Source organism: Cebus imitator, unplaced genomic scaffold, assembly GCF_001604975.1.
Source record: "Cebus imitator isolate Cc_AM_T3 unplaced genomic scaffold, Cebus_imitator-1.0 Scaffold73, whole genome shotgun sequence".
In the NCBI taxonomy this organism is placed as follows: Eukaryota; Metazoa; Chordata; class Mammalia; order Primates; family Cebidae; genus Cebus; species Cebus imitator.
Window position 1 is genome coordinate 3,401,869 of NW_016107388.1, and position 24,232 is coordinate 3,426,100.

The 24,232-nt window shown below is 39.3% G+C and overlaps 1 protein-coding gene and 2 long non-coding RNA genes across 10 annotated transcripts in view; 1 reads left to right on the forward strand and 2 right to left on the reverse strand.

Moving 5' to 3' along the window:
• The window catches only part of LOC119471771, a 4,832-nt gene extending 387 nt beyond the window's left edge, over positions 1-4,445 (forward strand). Inside the window, exon 2 of the long non-coding RNA XR_005200854.1 lies at positions 4,048-4,445. This is a non-coding gene — a long non-coding RNA (uncharacterized LOC119471771). The remainder of the gene's footprint in view (positions 1-4,047) is intronic.
• LOC108306691 (ST18 C2H2C-type zinc finger transcription factor) overlaps positions 1-24,232 on the reverse strand; it is a 140,950-nt gene that overhangs the window by 81,669 nt on the left and 35,049 nt on the right. For 5 of the 8 annotated variants that reach the window (XM_037739701.1, XM_037739703.1, XM_037739697.1 and 2 more), the window contains 2 exons: positions 18,799-18,853; positions 16,668-16,698 (listed from right to left, as the gene is read on the reverse strand). In XM_037739701.1, the coding sequence (XP_037595629.1) occupies positions 16,668-16,698; positions 18,799-18,853 (86 nt within the window). The remainder of the gene's footprint in view (positions 1-16,667; positions 16,699-18,798; positions 18,854-24,232) is intronic. The other 3 variants (XM_037739699.1, XM_037739698.1, XM_037739702.1) reach the window with 1 other exon arrangement.
• Positions 1-24,232, reverse strand: part of LOC119471770 — a 241,325-nt gene that overhangs the window by 14,680 nt on the left and 202,413 nt on the right. Inside the window, exons 5-6 of the long non-coding RNA XR_005200851.1 lie at positions 18,799-18,853; positions 16,668-16,698 (exon numbers count right to left, since the gene is read on the reverse strand). This is a non-coding gene — a long non-coding RNA (uncharacterized LOC119471770). The remainder of the gene's footprint in view (positions 1-16,667; positions 16,699-18,798; positions 18,854-24,232) is intronic.

Genomic DNA, 24,232 nt, shown 5'->3' on the forward strand with positions numbered 1-24,232 from the left:
CGCAATCTCGGCTCACTGCAACCTCAGCCTCCTGGGTTCAAGCGATTCTCCTGCCTCAGCCTCCCAAGTAGCTGGGACTACAGGCACATGCCACCATGCACAGCTAATTTTTGTATTTTTAGTAGAGATGGGGTTTCATCATGGCCAAGATGGTCTCGATCTCTTGACCTCGTGATCCGCCCGCCTTGGCCTCCCAAAGTGCTGGGATTACAGGCATGAGCCACTGCACCTGGCCAAAGACGCTGTGTCTTACTTAAATCATTTGAGCACTCCCAAACCCCTTTTAAGTGCCTAGAGATCAACTGAGCAGTTCAGCTACTGTACAGCCATGGATTAGCTATAAATATAGAAACAGGATCTGGCTTCTTCAAAAACATACTATGATGGATCATAGGGATGTACCCGAAAGAATAACAGTTGAATATTATAAGATAATATTAGAAAATTGAAGATACTAAGAGATGAACATTATGTGGATTTTACAATCGAGATACTGAAAGAATTCAGAAAGAATTCACATACAATGAGAGAGTTATTCCTATTTTTCTTTGCTAGTGTATTTGGCTTCATTAAAGCCCACAGTTATTTTAATTTGAGTAATACTTCAAATTACTTTCTTTTGAGCATATAATGTAATAAAAAATATATGTGGTTTTATATTTATTTTGTCAAACAGCATTATAAAATGTAAAGTATCAGCAAAAATTAAACATGAATTATCTTATTTTGATCATAAAAATAAAAATAAAATTCACATCGTTTATGAATATTTGCCTTACCGAAATCATCACTATATTTGAGGAAGGAATATTTAAAATAATCTTAAAAAAACATGTAAAGAAGATTATTGCAGCATCTTAGTTAATCTTGGATAAGTACTGGATTTTATTATAGATTGTATCTGCTAAAAAATATTGAATATGGTTGAGTAACAGGAGCACCTTAATCATCTAAGGTGATCATATTCCAGCTAAATGACTTTATAGAATTGAATTCAAAGTGCCTCAACTTTACCTTAACTAACTTGGTGAATAATCTAAATTCTCTTCTTTTGCTTAAAGTTTGTATCCCTAACCAAAAAATAAAGTAAAGCAAAAACAGCTGTGAAATGCCACAATCATGGGGGATAAAAATACTGTACGTTATTTGTATATATCATCTTAGCATGTGATCAGACCACATACATTCCACTTTTTTATATTCACAAATATCTAGTTTTAGAAGAAAATAAAATGTTCTCTCCTTTAGTTTTCCATCGAATTTGAAATAGCAATCACGTTACCAATCAGAAATTTTATTAGCAGAATATGCTTGCAAAAAATGGTTAATTAAAAAACAAAAAAATGACTTGGGCACTGCTGAAGCACAGAAGTACAGGTTTGGGGTCAGAGGGTAGGGCTGGGAGGTGCCCTTGCCTCTCCCTTCGTTCCTTCCACCAGCCTGGGCTGTGTCTACAAGGCTGCTCCTGGGTCAGTGGAGGAACCCACCATGCCGGCTCACGTTTTCCCTGGGAAAAAGTTTGGTAAGCCCCAAACCTTAGCCTTAAAAGAAAAAGAAACCTAAATGCAGGTATCTTTATATTCTTTTCAAATCATCCCATGAATGATGCAGAAGCTTCATTCACCCCACCAAGTAATCCACATCCCCTTTTTTGATTTGGCAAATGCCTGCCTTTGTCCTGTGAAGACTGATGTCCCAAGTCTCTTCTCCCTGACTTCATACAATAGTCCCCGCCTTGTCCATGCTTTCATTTTCCATGATTTCAGTTGACTGTACTCAACTGAAGTCTGGAAATAGATGAATATAGCACAACAAGGTATTTTGAGAGAGAGACCTCATTCACATCACTTTTATTGCAGCATGTTTTTATAACTGTTTTATTTTATTGGTAATTATGTTGTTAATGTCTTTCTATGCCTAAGTTATAAATTAAACTTTATCACAGGTATGTATGCACAGGAAAAAGCATAGTGTATATAGGATTTGGTACTACCTGAGGTTTCAGGCAGCCATTGGGGTCTTGGAATTAACCCTAGAGGAGAAGGGAGCTGACTGCCACTCATGCATAGCAGGACCTCCTGGAGGTCAGGGCTATTTGCTATGCATCTTGTAGGCACTGTGTAAACACTTCTTGCAGTTTGAGAAGAAATGGAACCCTTGTATGCATGCTTCCAAGAAAAGGAAAAACAGTTAACTTTGTCATAAAAGTTAGAGTTCAAAGTAAATTCAGTTATTTTATGAACAAAATAAGAATTTTACCTTTAAATGGAGGTCACTGAACAGAATGCAGAACCAGGAGCCAGGTCCTAGCAAAATCCATTTCAAAATTCTATTTCGGCTCTCAATTTTGAATGGGGACATTGGAACATAGTAAGTGACTGTGATTGTAAAATACTTAGAAAAATGTCTGCTGCAAAGTTACTCTTGAATAAAAATAACAAAGGCAATTAATGTTTTATTCATGTACCTAAACTCAAGTTCATGTTAATTATACAGACAAGTAGGGGTGTGTGGGGGAGGTTATTGTGGACAACCTAAAAAAATTATCTCTGTAACACATCATGTCCACATCCATCAAATACTGAGTTCCTATTTCTGTTTGTGATGCAGGCACAGCCTTACTAATGAAAACGATCTCATTTATTCACAAAGTAAACATCATTAGCTGATGATGGGGTTTGGAGCTTCTTTGTTACTCTGGGTCAGTCACCCCCAGAAGCACTCAAACCAGGGCTACATATGTAAAATTGAGTTAATTTAGGAGGGCTTTAAGCGAAGACCAGGAAACATAAAGGTCTAATTAGTACGGTAATGAATAAAGTACAGATGTCCTTCTGTTCTCTAGCATGAACATTTAGAGTGGAACTCTGAAGAAGGAAAGATAAAAAGTGAGAATGAGTGGGTAAGATGGAAGGAAACGGAGGGAATAAGGGCAGGGAGGCCAGAAAGAAGGAAGGGAACTAAGTGTGCATGTGCCACAGTTACATAGTCAAAGGCTAGCAGAAATACAGACACACAACCCACAGAAAGACAGCCTACAGGGCTGACACAAGAATAGAAACTAGAGACCCACAGAGGGAAAACACAGCAAAATAAAACAAGCACAAACACACACACAGAGACGGAACTTCTTCAGTAATATGAGCAATAAAGTAATTTTCTGGCTTTTTAAGTTGCTAAGACAAAAGGCGTTTTGAAGACCACGTGGCTGTTTTCTAACTACTACCATATATGTCAATTTCGCTTCCTGACATTTACCTGAATACAGAGGTTTGGCCCATAAATCTTGGCTCCTTTTTTAGCTTTCTGCACACAAAAAAGCTAGAAACCTACAGATACACACAGGTCTTTTCTAAATATGAATACGAATTTTTCAATATTTTAAATGCTTCAATGTATCCTTCTCCACTTCACTGGAACATTGCATGAATCACTGAACAGAACTCGCTAACATACTGGAGTAATATTTAAAAGGAGGCCCATGTGTTACAGTAGTCATGTGCCTACTGAGTTAGCAGGAATCACCTACTTTGATATATTATTATAATTATGTGTATATAAATGTATGTGTAATATCTCTATGTGTGAGTGTGTATATGTATATATATGTACACACACAAATCTGTGAAATGTTTCAGTAGCCAAGTATCCTATTGAATTACAAATAACTTGAAAGAGAAATAACCTGATAAAGAGGCACTCAGCTGAAAATGAAGCCTGCTAGCCCCACATATCACTTCCTGCAGCTCTAACTCCCCCCACACGTACCTGCGCCTTCCTCCACCTGCAACAACAGAGCTACTGATGAACGATACTTCCCCAGGCCCACCTCCTTCCAGCCCCACTGAGGAGCTGTGGGCACCTGGAAGTCAGATACGACTAGCCCCAACACTATATCTGCCATGACCTCATTGGTACTCATGGGTTCCCTGATGTTTCAGATTCACCAGTGGAGGTGGAAGTGGCCGTTTTGCCAGTGCTTACATCCTAATTTAAGATTCCATCACATAACCTTTTTTTTTTTTAACATTTCATATTCTCATTCAGATTATCATCTCTTTCTGAAGAATGCCAAAGCCACCCATAACACAATTCTGAGCCAAGGTCTGTTCATCTAGACAAGATGGACAGTAGCACCCACCTCCTGGTACTAAAGATCAAGCAAGACAAGGCATTTAAAGGTGTCTGCACAGTTTCTGAGACACATGCCTCACTTCAGGGCATGGGAGGGCTCAGGACGCTCAGTTTACCATTTGGCCCTCATGTTGACTGGCTGGACTTCTGGAAGCTATCCCGAAAATGTAAATCATTACTTATAGGGCTGTTCCCTTGGTACACAGGGATTGTGGGATGAAAAATCTGTCTGCAGCCTTGGTCTGCTGTGTTGCCAAGAAAATTGCCCTGCATCTGTTATAAATATAGAAATAAACAGAACATCAAAGGTTTATTCATAAAGGCACAAAATTATAAAAATTGAAGACATTTGGATCATGAATTATAAGCTTTCTTTTGATATATGATTTTCTGTTGCTTTTAAAATATGGGGATACCTGGTTAAACGTAGACCAGTAGAAGTCAGTTCAAAGTAATGCAGGGAATTGTGCTTCATATGTACTCAAGGAGCAATCTTTATTCCTATATATGCTTGCTCCTTTGACCCCTGGCCACCTAAACCAATAGCAAGCCAAGAACCAGGCTTCCGGAAGAGTCTGCCATGCACTCTTGTTTAGCTCATTTGTATGGAGTGCCTGGTCGGTGACAGCAGAAGTTCCCTGGGCAAGTTCTCTTCCTTCAAACTCAGGTCAGACCCCCAGCCAGAAGGTGCTGCTCATTCCACTGTGCTCCCTGATGTAAATCTGTTTCATAGGAATTACTGCAATGTGTTTTCATGACTTGTAGGCTGTTAGCTTTCAAAAATTCCTGTGTCTCATTGCAGTGCCTTCTATGGTACTCAGAACACATTCATTCGGATTTTTTTTTCATTAGCTCCTATAATGTGGCAGGCGCTATTCTAGATGTTGTGGCTATTATCAATGGGATAAAGAGATTCCTGCTCTCACAAAACTTATGAAGAAAGACAGATTAGGAATAAAGTAAATAAGTAGTTGGATTGTGTGTCAAAAGGTGACAAGTTTTTTTTTTTTTTTTTTTTTTTTTTAAAAAAAAAGGAGAATAATAAAGAAAGCTGGAATAGGGGCTTGTAATTTTAAAGGCTAAGGTCAAGGAAGGCCTTGCTGAGAAGGAGGCATTGAGTAAAGGCCTGGTGCAAGTGAGCATGTGAGACTCGCAGCTGTGCAGGGAACAACGTTACAGACAGTGGGAACAGCATGCCAAGGCCTGAGGCTTCGGCAGGTTTGGGGCCCCAGCAAGGATTCTAGGTGGGCAGGGGGCAATGAACAGGGCCGGGAGACCAGGCTAGAGTAAAGATGTGCGGTCTTCTCCTTTGAGAAAGGGGAAACACACTGAAGGGCTTCCAACGGTCTCGTGGAATGAATTTTACATGAGGAAGAACAGACAGGGAAGCCTGTGAGAAGGTGCTGACAGTAATTCAGGTGACCGGAGATGGCTTAGGGGCCTGGCGATAGCAGCAGAGGTGGTGAGAAGTACAGATTGTAGATTTGTTCTGAAGTCAGAGCCAGCAGGATGTTTGGACGGGTTGGATACAGAGTCTGAAGAGAAGAGTCAAGGATGCCTCCAGGACTTTTGAACTTGCCCATTTACTGACATGGGAAGGCGGTGGGTGTAACAATTTATAGAAGAAGATGTTTTTTTATTTTGAATACTCATAAGGGATCCATCTGGAGATGCTGTCTACACAGTTGGTTATATGAGTCTGAAATTCAAAGAAGAGAGGAGACCTGGGGATGTAAAATTACGGACACGCAAATGTACTGAAAACTCCAACGAGATCATCAAAAGATCACTGCCAAGAGGATTAAGGATGCAAAGGGATCCAACGAGAATCCTGGGGAATCCAGTGTCAGAGATTAGGGTGTTGAGGAACCAGCAAAGATACCTGAGTCTGAGAGGTGGCGGAAACCAGGGAGGTGCAGTACTGGGAAGCCATGTTTCTCTGACAGTGGCCAGGGATGTGTGAGCCTTCCAGCTCTTCCTTCAAGAACACGGAGCTTGCTGATCCTACAGGACAGACTGTAGGCTCTGTGTCAGCTTCCATAGACCAGGAGGATGGCCCACAGGGACTGAGGAGCAATTACCTTGAACACTTCAAGAAGTCTAGGAGTCTACATCGCTCTATTCTCACAGGGGCAACCGGGAAGAACAGAATTTGCCCTGTGCGGCGACATGGTGGCAAAGGCAAAGAGAACGCCCCCGGGGCATATTCCAACATTCCCTAGGCAGGTTTCACTCCCCTGCCCTGATTTTGCAAGAGTCCCTAGAAGAACATTCCCCATCCCAGCTTTGAGAACAATCCCCAGGTGAGCCTCCCCCATGGAAGGGAGTGGTTCCTGTGCCTCAGGCAGAGAGCCACAGTGAGGATCCTTAAAGAAAACTGCTGTTCAAGAGATTCTTCATCCTAATCTACACCTTCCATAGCACCTTCCGTGCCTGGCTGCCCAGCTTTCAATTTCATCTAAGTGTTCCTGGGTCCTGGCAGTCACTTTGCTTTCTGGCCCTGCACCCTGAGACCACGCCCATCCTCAGACTCCCTGGGCTGACCCCTTCCTGCAAGTAGCTCAGGGAAGGGCATTGTGTGCCTTAATTCCAGTTTTGTTTTCTCTCCCCAACTGAAAATGGCCAAATGAGACCAAGACAGACATCGGCAGAATTAAGAGCATCTCCCTTGTATGTCTGATAATTTGATAAAATATACTTATAAAGGAAGACCCTTATTGATTGTAGAAAAATGAATTAGAAATGATTGAACATAGAATAGGCTGATTTGTAGCTGAGGGGCCAATGGAAACTGTTGGCTAAACAGTCTTGGTTTGAAAGGGGCAGAACTAGGTTGTTACGAGGGTAGGGCTCAGGTGTTCTTATCACAATAAAATAAAATTTTCTTAAAAATAAAATTAAAGGGGCAGCATTAGAAAAAGAACTTAAGAATTTGGAAGGAAAAAGGTTGCAAGCACTTGAAAGACAGTTGTGGAGAATCAACATGTTAAATAGAAATGCCTTTATCATGAATTACAAGCTACATTATTCATTCTCAAAACGAACAGGGGTAGATAATGTAAAATCAAATATTTCCCAAGTAACATCATGTACGAGGCCTACACTGGTAAATAAAATAGATTCTTTGTCTTCAAAGAGTAGGCAGTATATTAAAAAGGCAAGATTATATATGATAAAGTTGTTTTTTTTTTTTTTTTAAATATAGCTTGTCCCTTTTTTAGTGTCTCCCCAAAGAAACTGTAAAGCCTAAGGCAGAGAATCTGCTTTCTTCTTCTGAATGGGTGGACAGATGGATGACTGAATAACAAAATAGCTACAATTCAAAGTAGTAAGTGTTTTTGAAACAGACAAGTAAAGAAGTGCTTGGGGAGCACAATGGGAAAAAGTCTTAGTCTGGGAGGTCATGGAGACATCTTACGGAAAAGACGGTGTCAGCCCTGAGCCGAAAGAATGAGTACAAATTGCATATGTCGAAAGACAAAGAGGAGGATTATGCCAGGCATGGCCTAGAGCAGAGTGGAGATGGAAAGAGCATTTTACAACGTGAAAAATCAGAAGTAGCTTTAGGTGCAGGATTTCCTCAGAAAGTTGGATGTAAAACAAAATTTGTTGGTGGGCGGGGGGCTTAGGTAAAAGGGATTTTCTCCTACAGGGAGAAGAACTAAATGAGAAGAAAAATTATGCAAGTAAAAAACCCATGTGAGAAGGTAACAAAGGAGAGTATCAAAGATAAAGGTGAACTCAAGATACAGCTGAATACAGCAAGAGGTTAAACACATAATTGGGCTGATAATATGAAATAAAGTATTTCTCAAGTAACGTCATGTACGAGCCCTCCACTGGTAGATAAAATAGATTCTTTGCCTTCAAAAAGTAGGCAATATATTAAAAAGGCAGAGTTACATAAGATAAAACTTTCGTAAAAGATATGTTTTCAGATGGAGGGTGCAGGGGGAGCCCTGACACCAGGACTCAAAGTGCTACATGAAAAGTTTCATTCGTCAAGAAGGCAGCAAGGCTCGACCTTTCAACACTTTATCAAGGTCACACAGCTAGTCAGGGAAACAGCCCTGGAACCCAGGACTGCTATTAACCCAGTGTTCTTTCCACTACACAGACTCTTGACCTTTCTGCCAACCTTCATGCTGTAGAATTTGACAAGCCAGTCAAATCCTAGGCAAGGGTTTGCGGAAGAGTTGCGAGAATTCACCCATTGTGAGGAAACACTGGAAGCCAGCACACACGATGTTTGCGTTGTACGGAGTCCATTTGTCAACATTGTGGGACACATTTTATTTCAGTTCACATTTTACACAGGAAAAAAATTACAAGGTGTCAGAAACATTATGTTTGCAGACATGGAATGTAACTAAAATAAGACCCCAAATAGATATAGTTTATGTAAAAGATAGCAAGAAAGGAAGTGTTCTGCCCAATGATTAAAGTTCATGCATTTCTTCAAGTAGGACTGGGGAGAAATCAGATAGGCAGTCAAAATAATTTTGTTTCATTGGAAGTGCTGAAGAGTGCATGAGGGTGAGAAAATTTGGACCAAAGGGAGCAAATGGCCTGTGTAATGCCTGAGCAAGTCCAAAGGAGCCTCAGGAATTTAGTTCCTAAATTATCAAAGCTGCAAGGGAGCTGTGTGACAGACATATGGAGGCTGGCGAGATTTCGGATTTTGTGTGTCATGTAATTAAATACTCTGAGAACATAATCTAGGTGGCTATAGAGTCACCTGTGGAGGTATACAAAATAGCGTCTTAAAAGTTGCCTTCCTTAAACTCTCTTTTCTGATACACAGTGAATGTTTAAGGAAGATCTGGTTGATTTCAAACACTTCCAAGAGGTAGAAACGAAGACTCACAGAAAACCAAGGATTGTGCTTTTGGCCACACTACTGTCAAGATTTGGACGTTTGTTCTGTATTCTGCTGCTCTTCGTCAGGTAGAAATGCAAACAATGATTAACATTCCCCAAGAATTCATAGATCAAGAAAAATGCCAAAGAAACCCAGACTCTTGACTTTTCTACTAACTTGCATACCACTGAAAATTAGCAACGGTGAGAAGAGCTTTTCTAGGTCATTAGTAAAGTCTAACCTAGGGTCTCTGAGATGTGTGCCTCCCAGACTTCCGAACACCCATTAATTTCTTATAAATCTTGTTAAAAGGTGAGAGGGAGCCTTGGAGTCTGCACTTCCAGTGAGCCCCCAAGGGATGCCATGCTTCTGAGCTAGCAGGCTCTGGGGGCACCTCTGAGTCCCAAGCTAGACGTGATCTCTCGCCCACAGCAATGCTATTACATAATATTCTGGACTTGTTACCGATGCTGTGAATTGCGTATTCACTGCAACATCTAATACTACGCTAGTGCACAAGAACAAATATCAAAGGAAGTATTCATCCCTCCGTCAAGAGCGGCAAATTCTGCTGTGTAAAAAGGTTTATGTTACAAGAAAAGAAAAGCTAAATGAATGAAAAAATTATCTCTATAGGTAAGCTCCAACGATGCAAAAGCAACTATGCAGGGCAGCCTGCAGTGGTGATATTTTGCCATAGTTTTAGAAGATGTTTGATTTTTAGAGGTGTTAGTGCCTTAGACTCTCAACTTCTGGAATCTATTGGTTGACAGAGGCCACCAATATCCTTGTGATAATGTTTGAATGTAGAGAAAAACAGGAAAAGAAAACAAAGCATGTTTTCTTGTTCTTATTTTGTTTCTGAGTCTCTTAACTCTATGGATATTTATTCATTAGCCCCATAGTATTTCTCTCAAATACAGATATTAAAATGTAAACAAGCTGGGGAGTGTTCTGTCCTTTGTAATCAGCTATATATATATTATATATATATAAATGCTGATATATATATATATATATATATTATATATAAATGTGTATAATAAAGTCCTTCAAGTAGAACTGGAGAGAAGTTAGATAGGCAGTCAAATGATTTTCTTTGCATTAGAGGAGTGCATGAGGGTGGGAAGATATATATATATATATATATATATATATATATATGTATGTATATATATATATACACACACACACACACGGCTTTATTCCACTGTGTTGATATAATCGCAGTTATATATATATATATATATGTATAATGTAATATGTAATTTGTGTAATAATATATATTTTTAATTACATACATGTGATAAAAACAGGAAAAAACGTAACTATTTAGTCCTTTGTGGTTAGGGTACTATGAAGGAATAGGATTCCACTTTTAGCCCATTTGTAAATGACTATTACAGGCCTCAGGTGAAGGTTAAGTGACTCACACCTCTCATACTGCAAAATCAGCCTTGGAAGTACAAGGCCCTTGGCAGTTCATCATTTAGTTGTTTTTTCTTTTGAAATGAAAGACGGCATTTCAAAAGAAAAAACAAATAAAATAGATGTATATTTGAGTCATTTCTAGATATTTTAACATCTACTTAAAATCAAATAGTTAACTCCTGGGAAACAGTTTAGAAGGAAATGGCAGTGGTCTGTTTTTTTAAAAAAAATTTTTTTTGAATTTTAATTTTGTTAATTTAATTTAATTTTATTTTATTTTATTTTTGATGGAGTCTCACTCTGTCACCCAGGCTGCTGGAGCACAGTTGTGTGATCTCGGCTCACTGCAACATCTGCCTCCTGGGTTCAAGCAACTCTCCTGCTTCAGCCTCTCTAGTAGCTGGGAATACAGGTGCCTGCCACCACCCTCAGCTAATTTTCATGTTTTTAGTAGAGACACCATTTCACCATGTTGGTCAGGCTGGTCTCAAACTCCTGACCTCAAGTGATCCACCTGCCTTGGCCTCCCAAAGTGCTGGGATGACTGGTGTGAGCCACCATGCCCCATGAGTGGTCCCTGCACTGCAGGCAGTGCAGGGAATTATGAAGATGTGGCAAGGTCTGTCTGAAGGTTAGAATACATTTCAGCTTGATTTATTAATTTATTGATAAAGTTTGAATTAGTAGTCACCCCAAGTGTGGATGATAAAATGGCACGCAGCGGCCTGCAGTGGCAGCAGACAATATGGCGTGGCTGCAGGAGGGGCGGGGTCTGGACCGGAGATGGGACCTGAGTCCTGCCGCTGGTTCAGTGGCTCCTCTGTCAGAGGCCAGGCATAAAGCCCTTAACTTCCAGGCACTCCGCACATGAGTAAATGCAGGTAATGTCATTTGCCCTGACAACCTTGTGGGCTTGCTCTGTGGCTCCAACCAGATGCTGGGCACATTGTTCCAACAACTCATTCAGTGTGCACCTGTTGAGGCTCACTCAATACACCTTCAGCGTTAAATGCTGGAATAGGCTGTGCAAATACATAAGCACGCAGAGCATCAGGGTTCATCGGCTTTTCTTATTCAACTACAAACTCTTTTTTGTTTTTATTCTTGTTGAAACCTTCCCCAATATATTTTAAGACACTTTTCTGCCCTAATAAGAACAGTAAACATAAAATAATCTCTGAAATGCTCCTGCTGGTGTGAGGCCTCCAGCCTCACGTTCCACACGGAGCTTCTCCATCACACAGAGGCACGGACAAGGCCCACACCGGGGTGGCTGAGCCCCACAGACGCCTCCCCCACACCCTGGAGGGTCACTTTTCCTCTTCTAAATTAATCCTTAGCATCAGCTTCTTGGGTGGTCACTCTGGATAGGTTAAAAGGGTTTTCTTTAAGGTGTCAGTTTCTTGGATTCTAATGTACAGGTCTGGTCTAGTATTTAAAAAGATATATTGCCAACACGATATAGTAGTTATGCTATTAAATTCCAAAACATGCATTAAGCCTCACGTTTGGAAATGATACCAACAAAAAGAAAGAAGAGAATTTTTATCTTTTTTTATCTAACCTCCTAATTAAAACTATTAATTTTCTTTGACCTGGCTGATGAACTTATGGAACACTTACTATTAGAAATCAGTATCAGATTTTTCATTAGTTGTCACCTCCATAAATCTTTAAGTAATAAGTTCCAATAAAATCATGATCACTAAAGGAAACTTCATTCTAAAAAAACTCCGAAATATTAAAGTATTTATTACTGATATAAAGACTATAGTGAATGAAATAAGATAAAAGAAAAAGGAGAAAGACATCTAGTCTGTAATTCATGGCAACTTTCACATACTCTTGAAATGTTATTGTTAAATCTATAACTAGGCCAGGCATGCTGGCTCACACCTATAATCCCAGCACTGTGGGAGGCCAAGGCAAGAAGATTGCTTACGCTCAAGAGTTTGATGGAGGCCAGTCCGAGCAACATAATGAGACCCTCATCTCTACAGAAAATAAACAAAATTAGCCGGATGTGGTGGCACGTGCCTGTAATTCCAGCTATTCCAAAGGCTGAGGTCGGAGGATGGCCTGAGGCCAGGAGGCTAAGGCTGCAGTGAGCCAAGGTCACACCACTACGCTTCAGCCTGGGTGACAGAGTGAGACCCTGTCTCAAAAGCTAAGTAACTAAATAAAATAAAATAAATCTACAATTTATTGATTAGAGAGCTCATAAAAATTTAGCATCTTTAAAACTTACAGGAAAATGCCAAATGATCAGATTTTTGGTAAGAAAGAAATTACGTAAGAAATTAAGTAAGAAATTATGTAAAATCAAATAAAGAGAGAAACTTCAATTAAAACTTTCATTACCAAACTTAAGCCGACAAATTGGTAAGCAGCAATGAGACGGTGAAATTTGACTCCAATATACTTAAGAGAGATTTGACTCCAATATACTTAAGAGCTCTGAATTCATCTATCTCTCTACGTAGTCACATAGGAAAGTCAATTCGGGGACTAGAATATATTTTCCTAATTAGAGGAAGGGGGCTGGACTTGTGTAAAAGCACTTTGCCAATGCAAGAGACAATGACCGATATTAGTAACTGCAATAGCATGAGGTTCAGACTAAGGATAATAGTGATAAAGGAAAACAGCAGCGATAATGCAATGGTCATGGTTTAGAAAGACACAGGAGAGCCTTCTCGACACCACCTGTAACCTGAGCTGTGTTAGAGGAAAGACTGGAAATGCTAATAAGGAATATGATTAAAGGTGGGCCTGTGGTTATAAATTGCTTTTTTAATGGTGATGACAGTAGCTAACACAGAGTATAATAAGAAGATGGGAATGTCAGTATCAATTCTATTAGTGCCAAGAACAATATACAGTATATTTAAATTAGCTTCATTTGTATTAGTATTTTTGTAAGTAATCGCCCTAGAAGCAATAACATATCCAATGCATTCTAAAAAGAAGACCAAAATAAAGTTGCCAGTGTTCTCTACAAAATAGCCACAACTTTTACACTGGGGAAAACATGCCGCATTTCCTAAGATATTCAGAATTCAGGTACACAGTTCTGCTGGATCACAACAAACCAGTGGAAAAAATTGGAAGAGCCATTGTAGGAAATGGACAAAAGTTTAAAAGATGCTAAAAATACAAGCTTCCATATGAATCAGTACTTTTCTCTCAAGAGTCATATAGAGTGATAATTAAAGCCTGTGTCTAGGTCAATTTAAACTACTTAAGAAACAACTTGGGGCTGGGCGCTGTGACTCATGCCTGTAATCCCAGTACTTTGGGAGGCCTAGGTGGGCAGATCACAAGGTCAGGAGATCGAGACCATCCTGGCTAACATGCTGAAACCCTATCTCTACAAAAAATACAAAAAATTAGCCTAGTGTGGTGGCATGTGCCTATAGTCCCAGCTATTTGGGAGGCTGAGGCAGGAGAATCACTTGAACCCAGAAGGTGGAGGTTGCAGTGAGTGGAGACTGTGCCACTGCACTCCAACCTGGGCCACAGAGCGAAATTCTTCCAAAAAAAAAAAAAAAAAGAAAGAAAGAACTTGGGACCTTGCCTGTCTAAGCATGGTCATTCCGTTGAACAGAAATGATTATAAAATTTCAAATGATCTCTTTTTAATTTGTATAAGCTGGGTCTCATTCAAGAGAAATAGGTGAATTAATGACGTTTCTATATTTTCCCAGCAATTACCATCAGCTTTCTGGGTTACTCTAATAACAAATTAGGTAAAATGAAATATCTGAGAAAAAATAATCTTCGGAAAATTGGGAAAATAGAAAACATTATCTTAAATTAAAATAAATTATTTGTCCAAATTTAAGAAAACTAGGTTGTTTGAAAGATAAACCGTATGGGTTAAAAATATAGACTGAAAAATCTGGTTGCTTAAATCACTTTTTGATTTACACTCTAAAGGGTATGAATTGTGTGAGGGAAAGATGAGTCTGGTGGGTGAGAAGCTGGCCTTTGAGTCAGAAGCCTGCATTGCCTAACCGTCATGTAGCCTTGGGCTGTTTTCACTAATTATTTTCACTTTCTTCATCTGAAAACTGAAATATCATCGTTTCTGCCTTATAAGGCCTTAGGAAGGATTAAGTGAGATAACAGAGAGGTAAGGAAAGCTCAACAGTGTCTGGCACATAGGACCCCAATAAATATTAGCTTATTATAATTATCAATGCTAATGACATGCTCAGACAGTAATTTCTATTTCTCCACATAGGCTACAGCAAGCATTTTTTCCCACAATTTGCTTCTCTCTGCTAATATCTTCCTTTTTCTCTATGAATTGTATTTTTCTTCTTAGGCCAATGCACGCACATTAGTTCCTTAGCAGTTCTCTTGTGTAAAAGTTGTTTTCAAGAAACATCACTAAAATTAAGGCCTTTTTTTCTCTCCGAATGGCTTGATTCCTTTAAAAGACTCTGTGGTCCCTCACTAAGTAAGTGGCCTCGTGTCCACAGGTACACTGATTCTAGAGCAAGAACCAAGAAACCACTCCAGGGACTGCTGACATGACCCCTACTTGGAGCACTGGGTCATTTTAAGCTTCTCTTGACCATTCTGCAAGGGACATAAATAAAGACTCCAGAACGATAAGAATTTTAAATAAGAGCAAATTTTAAAGGTAATAATTTAAATAAGCCAGGCTATCCAATAGTTAAACCCTGTCCAAACGTAGGAGTTTTTTTTTTTTTTTTTTGAAACAGTCTTGCTCTGTTGCCAGGTGCCAGGCTGGAGTGCAGTGGCGCAATCTCAGCTCACTGCAACCTCCACCTCCTGGGTTCAAGCAATTCTCCTGCCTCAGCCTCCTGATCAAAATTAAAATTCTTAAGCCAAGTGTGGTGGCTCACTCCTGTTCATTCCAGAGCTTTAGGAGGTCAGGGTGGAAGGAACCCTTGAGCCCAGGAGTTTGAGACCAGCCTAGGCAACATACCAAGACCCTGTCTCTACTAAAAATACAAAAATTAGTCAGGTGTAGTGGCACACACCTGTACTCCCAGCTACTTAAGATGCTGAGGCAGGAGGATCACCTGAGCCCAGGGGTTTGAGGCTGCAGTGAACCATGTTCGCACCACTGCACTCCAGCCTGGGAGGACAGACTGAGACCCTGTTTGAGACCATGTCTCAAAAATAAATAAAAATAAATAAAATAAATTCTTAAGGCAAAATTGATTACACAAGTAGGGCCATGGATTCCCTACTGACAAACTCCACAGAGAAGAGTATGTGCATGAATGCTAGCAGATAGGTGTTTCGATATGTAAATGAACCGAGGCCATGAAAGCGATCATAAGCCACATGGAAGCAATGGTGACGGCCCGGGTTTCAGTGGAATCACAAGCCCAGTTGCCTGGAGAAAGAACTGTGTAAATTGCATACCTGACAAAGTTCAAGTGTGTTAGACACTTATACATCCTCTGTTTTTCAAACATTTCCCTGAGGAACAGGTACAGACCACCGCTGTTTCTGGAAAGGTGGACTAAGTAATGGATTGGGGACTTGCTAGGTTGTCAATAGCACATGCAGAGAATGTACAGAGCGATCATCTTGTTCCTGACAGAAAATGTGTCATCTGCATGTGTTTCTTCTTAAAAACATATACTTTTTTATAACAGACTCTGAAAGAAAATCTAATTAGAATTAATCCTGGAAAACCTGTTAAGATGGACTTTTCACAATATTGCCTGAGGTACAGTAGCAACACTATTCATGATGAAAATGCACGGACCCACTCAAAAAATCTATTGGTCACATCATGTTCCCATGTCTAGGTTAAAAAAATTAGTGTCCTGATGGAATCATCTATTTAATGCAAGAAGTGGATAATTTAGGATCTGGGTTATCCATCCATCAGGTTCATGGTAACAGCTCAGCCCTTCCCTGACCATCAGTGTGAAATCCAACCGCATGTGAGGTGCGCACCAAGGCAGCACATACTTGATGAAGAAAAGTGGGCCACCACTCACATCACAGCAAAATGTTGTTTTGTTATGTCATTAATACCATAGATGGAGTTTTTCTGCATCATTTATCAGTACCATCATTCTCCTCTGCCCTCTTGGTGCACAGACAGCGTTTGGATGGGAAAAAAAAAAAAAACCCTTTAGCCAGTTCCTTCTGCTAAAACAAGTATTCTGAGGCTTAAGAAGTACAAGTCATTTGAATAATCAAAGAGCATTAATGAGAAAAAAAAGTAATGTTCCGCAAATCTTACCTGAGCTCCTGGATTAGTGAATCCATTGGCACTGTTGACGAAAAAGAAAAAAAAAAAAAGACTCGATCAGTTGATGATTTTCAAAACTGTATAAAGGAAACTTTTCCCTCACCTAGAGGTAACAACCAATAAGTTTCTCACTGGGTGGATCTATCTTTTCTTGTTTTGGTTCTTTGGAGATGAGAGGACAGACGGATATGGCCGGCAATAGACTGACTGTGGGTTTAGTGCCTTGGGTGACCCTGAGGCCTGGTAATCATAGACTGGATTTCCATGTACCTGTCCTGAGAGATTCATTGAAAATTCACAGGAGCACAGATGAATCCGATTATTTTAAAATACATTTTATTTTTAGTCAAAATATTATTCAGAAAGAATCCCAAGATTATATTTTTATTGATATTAAACACCTATTCAAAAAAACTGGTAAAGCTTTACTAAATAAATACATCCCATGATTTTACTCGTAAACTGCCTCCATATAGAAAGGGAAGAATGAGCTTCCACCATGTTAATATCACCAACCTTTTAAAAGTGAAGAACTTACAGGAAAAGCAGCTTTGATTTTTCTGACTAAAATGATGGGAACTAAAGAAGTTCATGTTTATAAATACCTGCCTACACAAGGGTAAGCAGCATATTGAGAGACAACAGGTGGTTTTAAAGATTACTCATGCCTCACGAGAAACAGTTGTTTCATTTCTAGAACATTTTGGCTCTATTAAGGGTGTTCATGCCTGTGCCAGAGGAATTTGAAGTCCAAAAGAAATTGCAAATTAAAAAAAAACACCCACATTTTAAAAGTATGACAGAGTAGTGTGCTTTTAGAAGTCAAAATAAGAAATTCCAATAATCCAAATACTAGCTCTAGCATGCTGATATTTATGTCAGGCATAGCTTATTCCAAAGAGTGGGATGGACTGCTTTTCTTAAGCTGGTATCCTATTGAGAAGTTTGCTCCATAAAAAAGTTATTGTTTAGAAATACTACATTCCAAATATTAGGATATATCACGTGGTTACTTTAAAACTAATTTAAAGTAAGAGTGGAAGATAATGCAGCACAAAATTTCTGTTTAGGTAGAGAAAAGTGTCATAGGTGCACAGCATTCTGTTTGTATTTTGGTTACCATGGTGAATGATGGCCTTGAATTTATTAAAAAGAATAAATTTTTAACTGAAAAGAATTATCCTTGAATTTATTAAAAATTGGGGGATTCTGGACTTTGCTCAAACAGGAAGTAATTGCCTTGACTACATATACAGAGGAGGAAAGCATTCCATTAGATCAGCCGCTGTCAAATGTACGTCTCTACACAATTCCAAAGGGCTGCAAGGTCACGGCTGTACCACGGCTCTTCCTCCGCGAGGTAGACTCTGAGTGGGGTGGGGTGAGGAGGATGGGAAATAGCTATCCAGAGTGTTTTCAGAAGCTGTGGTGAACCTACAGTTTTCCACTTAGAAATAAGGGTCACAAAAATATAGCTAATTATAATAAAAGTTATTTTCCTTAAGGGGTATTATTGCCAGTCAATCCTGTTTTCCAGATGTTTAGATCATCAAGGGCCTGTTTATATTTCAATATTACATTACCATCTGTTGGTTACAAAAAGAGAGGGATAACCGGCAAGTTAAACCTTCCAAACATCACTTTGCAGAGCTGCTGGAAATTCCCAGCAGAGACAGTCAAAAAACAAACATCATCATTTTACTTGAACTAAGTTTAGGTTGGGAGCCTAGACAACATAAAAATTAAAACCTGCTTCGGCAATAAACTAACAATTCGGTATTTCCCTTGGCCATTAAAGGTCACTTCCATAATTTGAAGGTTTCCATGAAACATCCTTCACTGGCTGGACTTTATGCTGTCTTTTGTGATGTTCAAATCCACTCATGATTGCATTTTGTAAAAATTAGCATGATATATCATTTGGACTTTTCTGAGTCCTTTAACTCCTGGTTCATAGTATTTTGCCTTTCCATGCCAAGAGCCAGTGTCCTGGCTTGATTTGAAGAAAGAAGCCCCGAGAAAGTTGCAATCATTCTAACTGCACATGAGGGCCTGAGCACTGGTACGCTCACATTTCATGGTGTGGTGCGCGTAGTGTCATAGAACCTGCTTGCTAACTCACCCTCGGTTCCTTTAGAGCGAGTACACAGTGTTTTATCTTCAGCCTCTGCATCCATCTATAACATGAACACAAAGTCCTGAGGTCATTCCTTTGACATTGACCAAAATATGAAAATGTGTAATTAGAAGCTCTGAAGGTCATTATGAAAAACAGTAGCCTTCCATGCTCTTGACCCACAGCCCGGCTCTATAGTACGTCGCTGACTCCCCCCACACACCACCAGCTTTGGAAATACATCTACAGTTGCTGGAAACCAGAGAGAACAGCGACAAGAGGGCAGACGTCCTTGTCCACAAGGGTTTGAAGTGACTCAAACACTTCTGGCATTACAAAGATAGAAAAAGGCTCGTCTCATTAACAGTGGCTGTGAAGGAGACAAAACCACAAATGTCAAACCAAAAGATTTCAGACCGATTTGCTAAAACCTAAGTCCCTCTTCATTTCCAGACTCTTCCTAATACATATTTCTTTCTAAGATGGAAAAACAAGATTCCCCATGTAAAAAAGCACCATTAAGACAAATCCCTGAAATACCCCCAGAAAATACCATTAGAAATTTTGATTATCAATAGTGACATAAGTTTACTCTCAGAACTTCAGAATAAATACCAGTTACAATCATTCAAATACATAAGGAAGGTGAAATTTGAGTGATATATGTGTCAGTATCAGATTCCCCAAAACATCATTAAGTATTTTAAATGGCATCAAATCAATTATCAAAGGGATGCAAAGAGTTGTTTTCAGACTCTGACCTTGATACACCCATCCATTTCACTGGAATCTGCTAATCATCTCTTAGTTTAATTCACTTCTGCGCATGATCAGAAGGAATTTTTAAATATAAATAAGTTGCTTTGCTTGTTGAAAATCAGAGGCAGGCAGAAGGTGCACTCAGTGGCTCCCATCCTTAAATCCTGACACTAGCTCCGATGTGGTGTGACTGCAATGGTAATGGGAGCTGCATTTCTGCTCTCAGAGGCTGAGTTGTGATTGAAGGCACTGACCTGCCATAGACTTATAATAGGGGAGCAGGTGTGGCAATGATGGACTTTAATTTCCTTTAATAAACCTTTTATGTGCCACACTTTTACTGCCATTCGACGCTCTCCAAGGTCCTGCACATAATAGGTTCATTACTTTTGATTACTATAGTCTATTGAGACAAACAACTCCAGAACACACTATATATTATGTTCAGTTAAACCAATATAGACTATTTATCCATTGTGCATTTTTTCACCTGCAACACTGCAGACAAAATTAACGACAGCTCTCGTAAGCTAAAACTATTAAAACCACCAGAACTCTTTTGTCATCATTTCACAATAAACACCACACCAATCGTTGAACTGCTTTTTAAACTAGCAAACACAAAGTGTTCACTGCCTTTGCTGAACAGCAGTGGCTATAGTCTAAATAAAATGGTGCATTGTTATGAATACTTTACACAATAAAAGAAAACAACAATGAAACAGAGGTGATTTTTTTTCCTGTCGATTTTCCTTCTTTTCAAACCACATGAGTTTATGACAGATGTGACACTGCCTAAGATAAAAATGGCTTGGTTTACTCAGGATGGTGAGCACTGCGTTGTGAAATCCCCCTCCTCTCGTGAGTATCTCTGTTGCATACAGAGTGGCTCAACTCAAGCGAATGTCCCTTCACGTGCTAAATGAATAACTGGATTACAAGAGATCAGTAACATGTGAGAGTTAAAATGATGAAAACCAACACATATTTCTGAGGAAGCCACTTCTATGTGTGAGCCTCCACAGAGCAACACCAATTTATTGTTATCTTGCCACATGGACACTATTAACTCCCCTAACCACTCTGAAGATTTACCCAAAAGGCAAGGATGAACTCTGTGAGTTTCTTTACCAAAACTGAAACACAGCCTGCAAAGAGTACCAGTGGACACACAAAAAAGCATACTTCCAGAAGCATACTTAAGTTCAATCTTCTTTACACCAGCTTTAAGCTGAATTCTATTTTGCAGTTCAGCTACCCAAGGGCATGGTTGCCTTGTCACCACTCCAGGCAGCCGCTCCCCACTAAAGTCATCGGAAGGGATACATAAATATTCATGGACCTCCCTTTGACTGTGCTTGGAATGCTGGTCTCATAATTGTGTTCTGTTGAGCTATTGTCCTCTTGTTGATGTAGCATATACATATCCTATACAAGCATATTTAAAAGTAGAACTAGTTTTCAAATTTAACTTGTGGGTCAAGTTGTAGGAGTGAAATGGAGCAAGGCTGTAACATACAACTTGACTGTTTCACTTGCTTCCCCTTCTTCACACTTAAAAAAAAAAACAAAACCAAAAGTTACTACATTGTGTCTCCTTATGTCTGGGGTTCACTGGGGAATAGGAACGTAAGAAACCAAAGGCATATGTGTTTTTCAGTGTGGAGAGTTTATCATTCGTGAGATGGTTCTTTTCTTCTCATAGATTTCAATTCAAAAGCAGAATTTGGTTTCTAGAACCTTGTCCATGGGAGTAGATATTTTAAGTATTCTTCATTTGGATTGTTCTCATGAACATCAATAAATTGCCAGTGGGTAGGTTGAATTTTTGTAAAATCAGACCTCATATTCAATAAGTACCTTGTCCAAGTAATGGGTCATTAAAAATGAAAAGATTTCTACTTCTGTGTGTGTGTTCAGGCCCCTGGGGTGGGATGGAGGTAGATTATCATTCTCTCAAAGTCTTCCAGAATTAGAGACAAGGCAAATGAGTATGGTGTGATACAATAAATCAACCTAACTTGTACTGCAGTCTTGAAAATTACACTTCTTGGGAACTTTGATTTTTTTCCCCCTGGAAGAGATGACTTGATCGTCTTTATTGCTTAAGCCCCGAATACTACTGGCAAGCTTGCAATTAATTCTGTAAAACCTAATGAGTCATTTCTTTTCTCAAAACAGAGGTTTTATTTTTTTTAAAAGCTGTCCCTCTCCAGATTTCTTAGGGCATTTATGTGCTTCATTCTCATACATCCCATTGTAGTTGAAAACGACAGAAGATATATTCTGAGATTTCTATAATGGGTTCTTCCAGGTTTTGAGAATCTGCTTCTCAACAGGAGTAAGAACAATAAAGGTAAACTCTGCCACTCTTATTTTCCCTAACTTGGAACTACTTTAAGAAAAAAGTTCAGTTTAAAAGATAAGTATCAACTTATTATGCATAATATTTACATAAAAAGGGGGGAAAAGTGGCTCTTGCTCAGTCTCTAATACTTAACAATGCCATAAAAAAAACTTTGAAAAGGGCTTCATGTCCCCGTTTTCTCGGGAGAGGAGTGAACACAAGGTGAAATGGCAAGAGGAAAAGAGATGTATAAAATAAAGAAGGCCAAGAGGCAAGACTTGGAGGAAAACATGCAAGAACTAACAATGGAAATAAGCAGATAGGCAATGAGGAAGAAAAATGACCAGAAAATGAAATTGAACTCTTGGGCTGAATTTGGAAAGCTCTCATTTAATAACTTGATGTACTTACAAACCTATAAACAGATGTATAAAGTGATTTCCTAGTACTTGTACTTGAAGTCTTTTCTCACTGGCGCTTACATCAGGGGCAATAAGCAGGTCTCTTCCACATCGCCCCTGTGCACAGATCTGGTAACTTCTTTTGGGCTGAAGAGAAAGTCCTAGAATTGCTGTTTTGTGGGAGGGAAGAGATTCAAGGAACAGGACATAGAATTCATAAACTCAATTGTGCTTTCATTCACACAAGCCAATTACTGACATGTGGGGAGGTTTTATTTCCCTTAGATTTTATTTTTCGCTTAAAATTCTATTTTAACCTAATGGAAAATGAAACAAAAACAAAAACACAAAACAAAACCCAGCTGTCCAAGTAAAAATTTAATTGCTTTTTAAAAAACTGAACATAAGAAATCCCTTGGTTATGTTGAGGTTTTGTTTCTATCAATAAGGCTTTAGACATTAACAACCTCAATATATATTTATAATACACATTTGTAAGTAGTCTTGAGTTTCTCAATATTTGTAGAAAATGTCGCGGTGACCACAATGTTTTGGGGGCATTTTCTGAAAACCCTTATAAAATTAATCTTAACACTGTCTAGTTAGGTATCTCATGCAGGTAGCTACTCTTTTTTTTTTTTTTTTTTTTTTTTTTGGAGATGAAGTTTTGCTCTGTCACCCAAGCTAGAGAGCAGTGGCACAACCTCGGCTCACTGCAACCTCCACCTCCTGGGTTAGAGCGATTCTCTTGCCTCAGCCTCCCGAGTTGCTGGGATTACAGGCATGTGCCACCACACCAAGCTAATTTTTTTTGTATTATTAGTAAAGATGAGGTTTCACCATGTTGGTCAGGCTGGTCTTGAACTCCTGACCTCAAGTGATCCACCAGTCATGGCCTCCCAAAGTGCTGGGATTACAGGCATAAGCCACCATGCCTGGCTGCTCCTCTTAATTTGAGAAGTCAGTCACACACATTAACTTGCAGTCAGCTCCCTTTTGAAAGAGATTTTGCTGTGCTCATCTCCTGAGATTTTTGACCTGCCAGTGTGGTTCTGTCATTGTGATTGCTCTTGTGAGATGTCATTTCACTCCTGGGGACTCACAGCAATGGTGGGAAGAAGATCTGTGGCTGCTGAGAAGAGTTGCTGAGGTCCTCTCCATGAGGAACACTTTATCTACAGTGGACGCTTCCTTTTCAAAAATCACATTTTTTAAAAAATGATGAAGAAAAACTCAGGCAGTTGGAAATGGCTAGGCCCAGAGAAACCAAACAACTACATGATGCCAGCATCTTGGACTGAAATTTGGCCAGACTGAAGAACAAAGAATCTTACATTGAGTGCCCCTTCTTTTGATGATTCTGGGATCATTTTGTTTTAAACAGAGCTTTGGAGCAGCTCACAATGGAAGCAGAAATATTTACCTGTTACGCAAGAAATCATGGGAGAAATGAGCTGCAGTTTTAAAAGGATGCTCATTGACTTGTGGCAAGAAATACCAAGAATGTTTAAGTATGTTTTTTCTCTGTTCTTCCCCTCTTCTTATTTTTCTAGTTTTGTTTTCATACATTTATTAATAACTCAAGAAGAATAGGAGCAAATTCAGAAAGTAAACAACAACAACAAAAAACTAAACTGTAACAAAACCATGTCTTTTTTACACCATCCATGATGACATATTTATAATTTTCAGAACTTTTCATCTTTTATTTGCACACTATTCTTGATTTCAATGCTCTGTGTTCATATACCTCTTATCGTCCTATCTTTGGCTCTATAGTCAGAGCTGAAGAATTGAAGAATTGAATTTATGATCCTTCTCCTGGTCTCCCCTAATCCCTCCCACCCCAAACTCAAAAGGAAAAGTAGGTTCAGTCTGCTATCATTTTAAGTACAGTTTTCTGGGAAGTAGCTCTTCCTGAGGGCCATGAGTA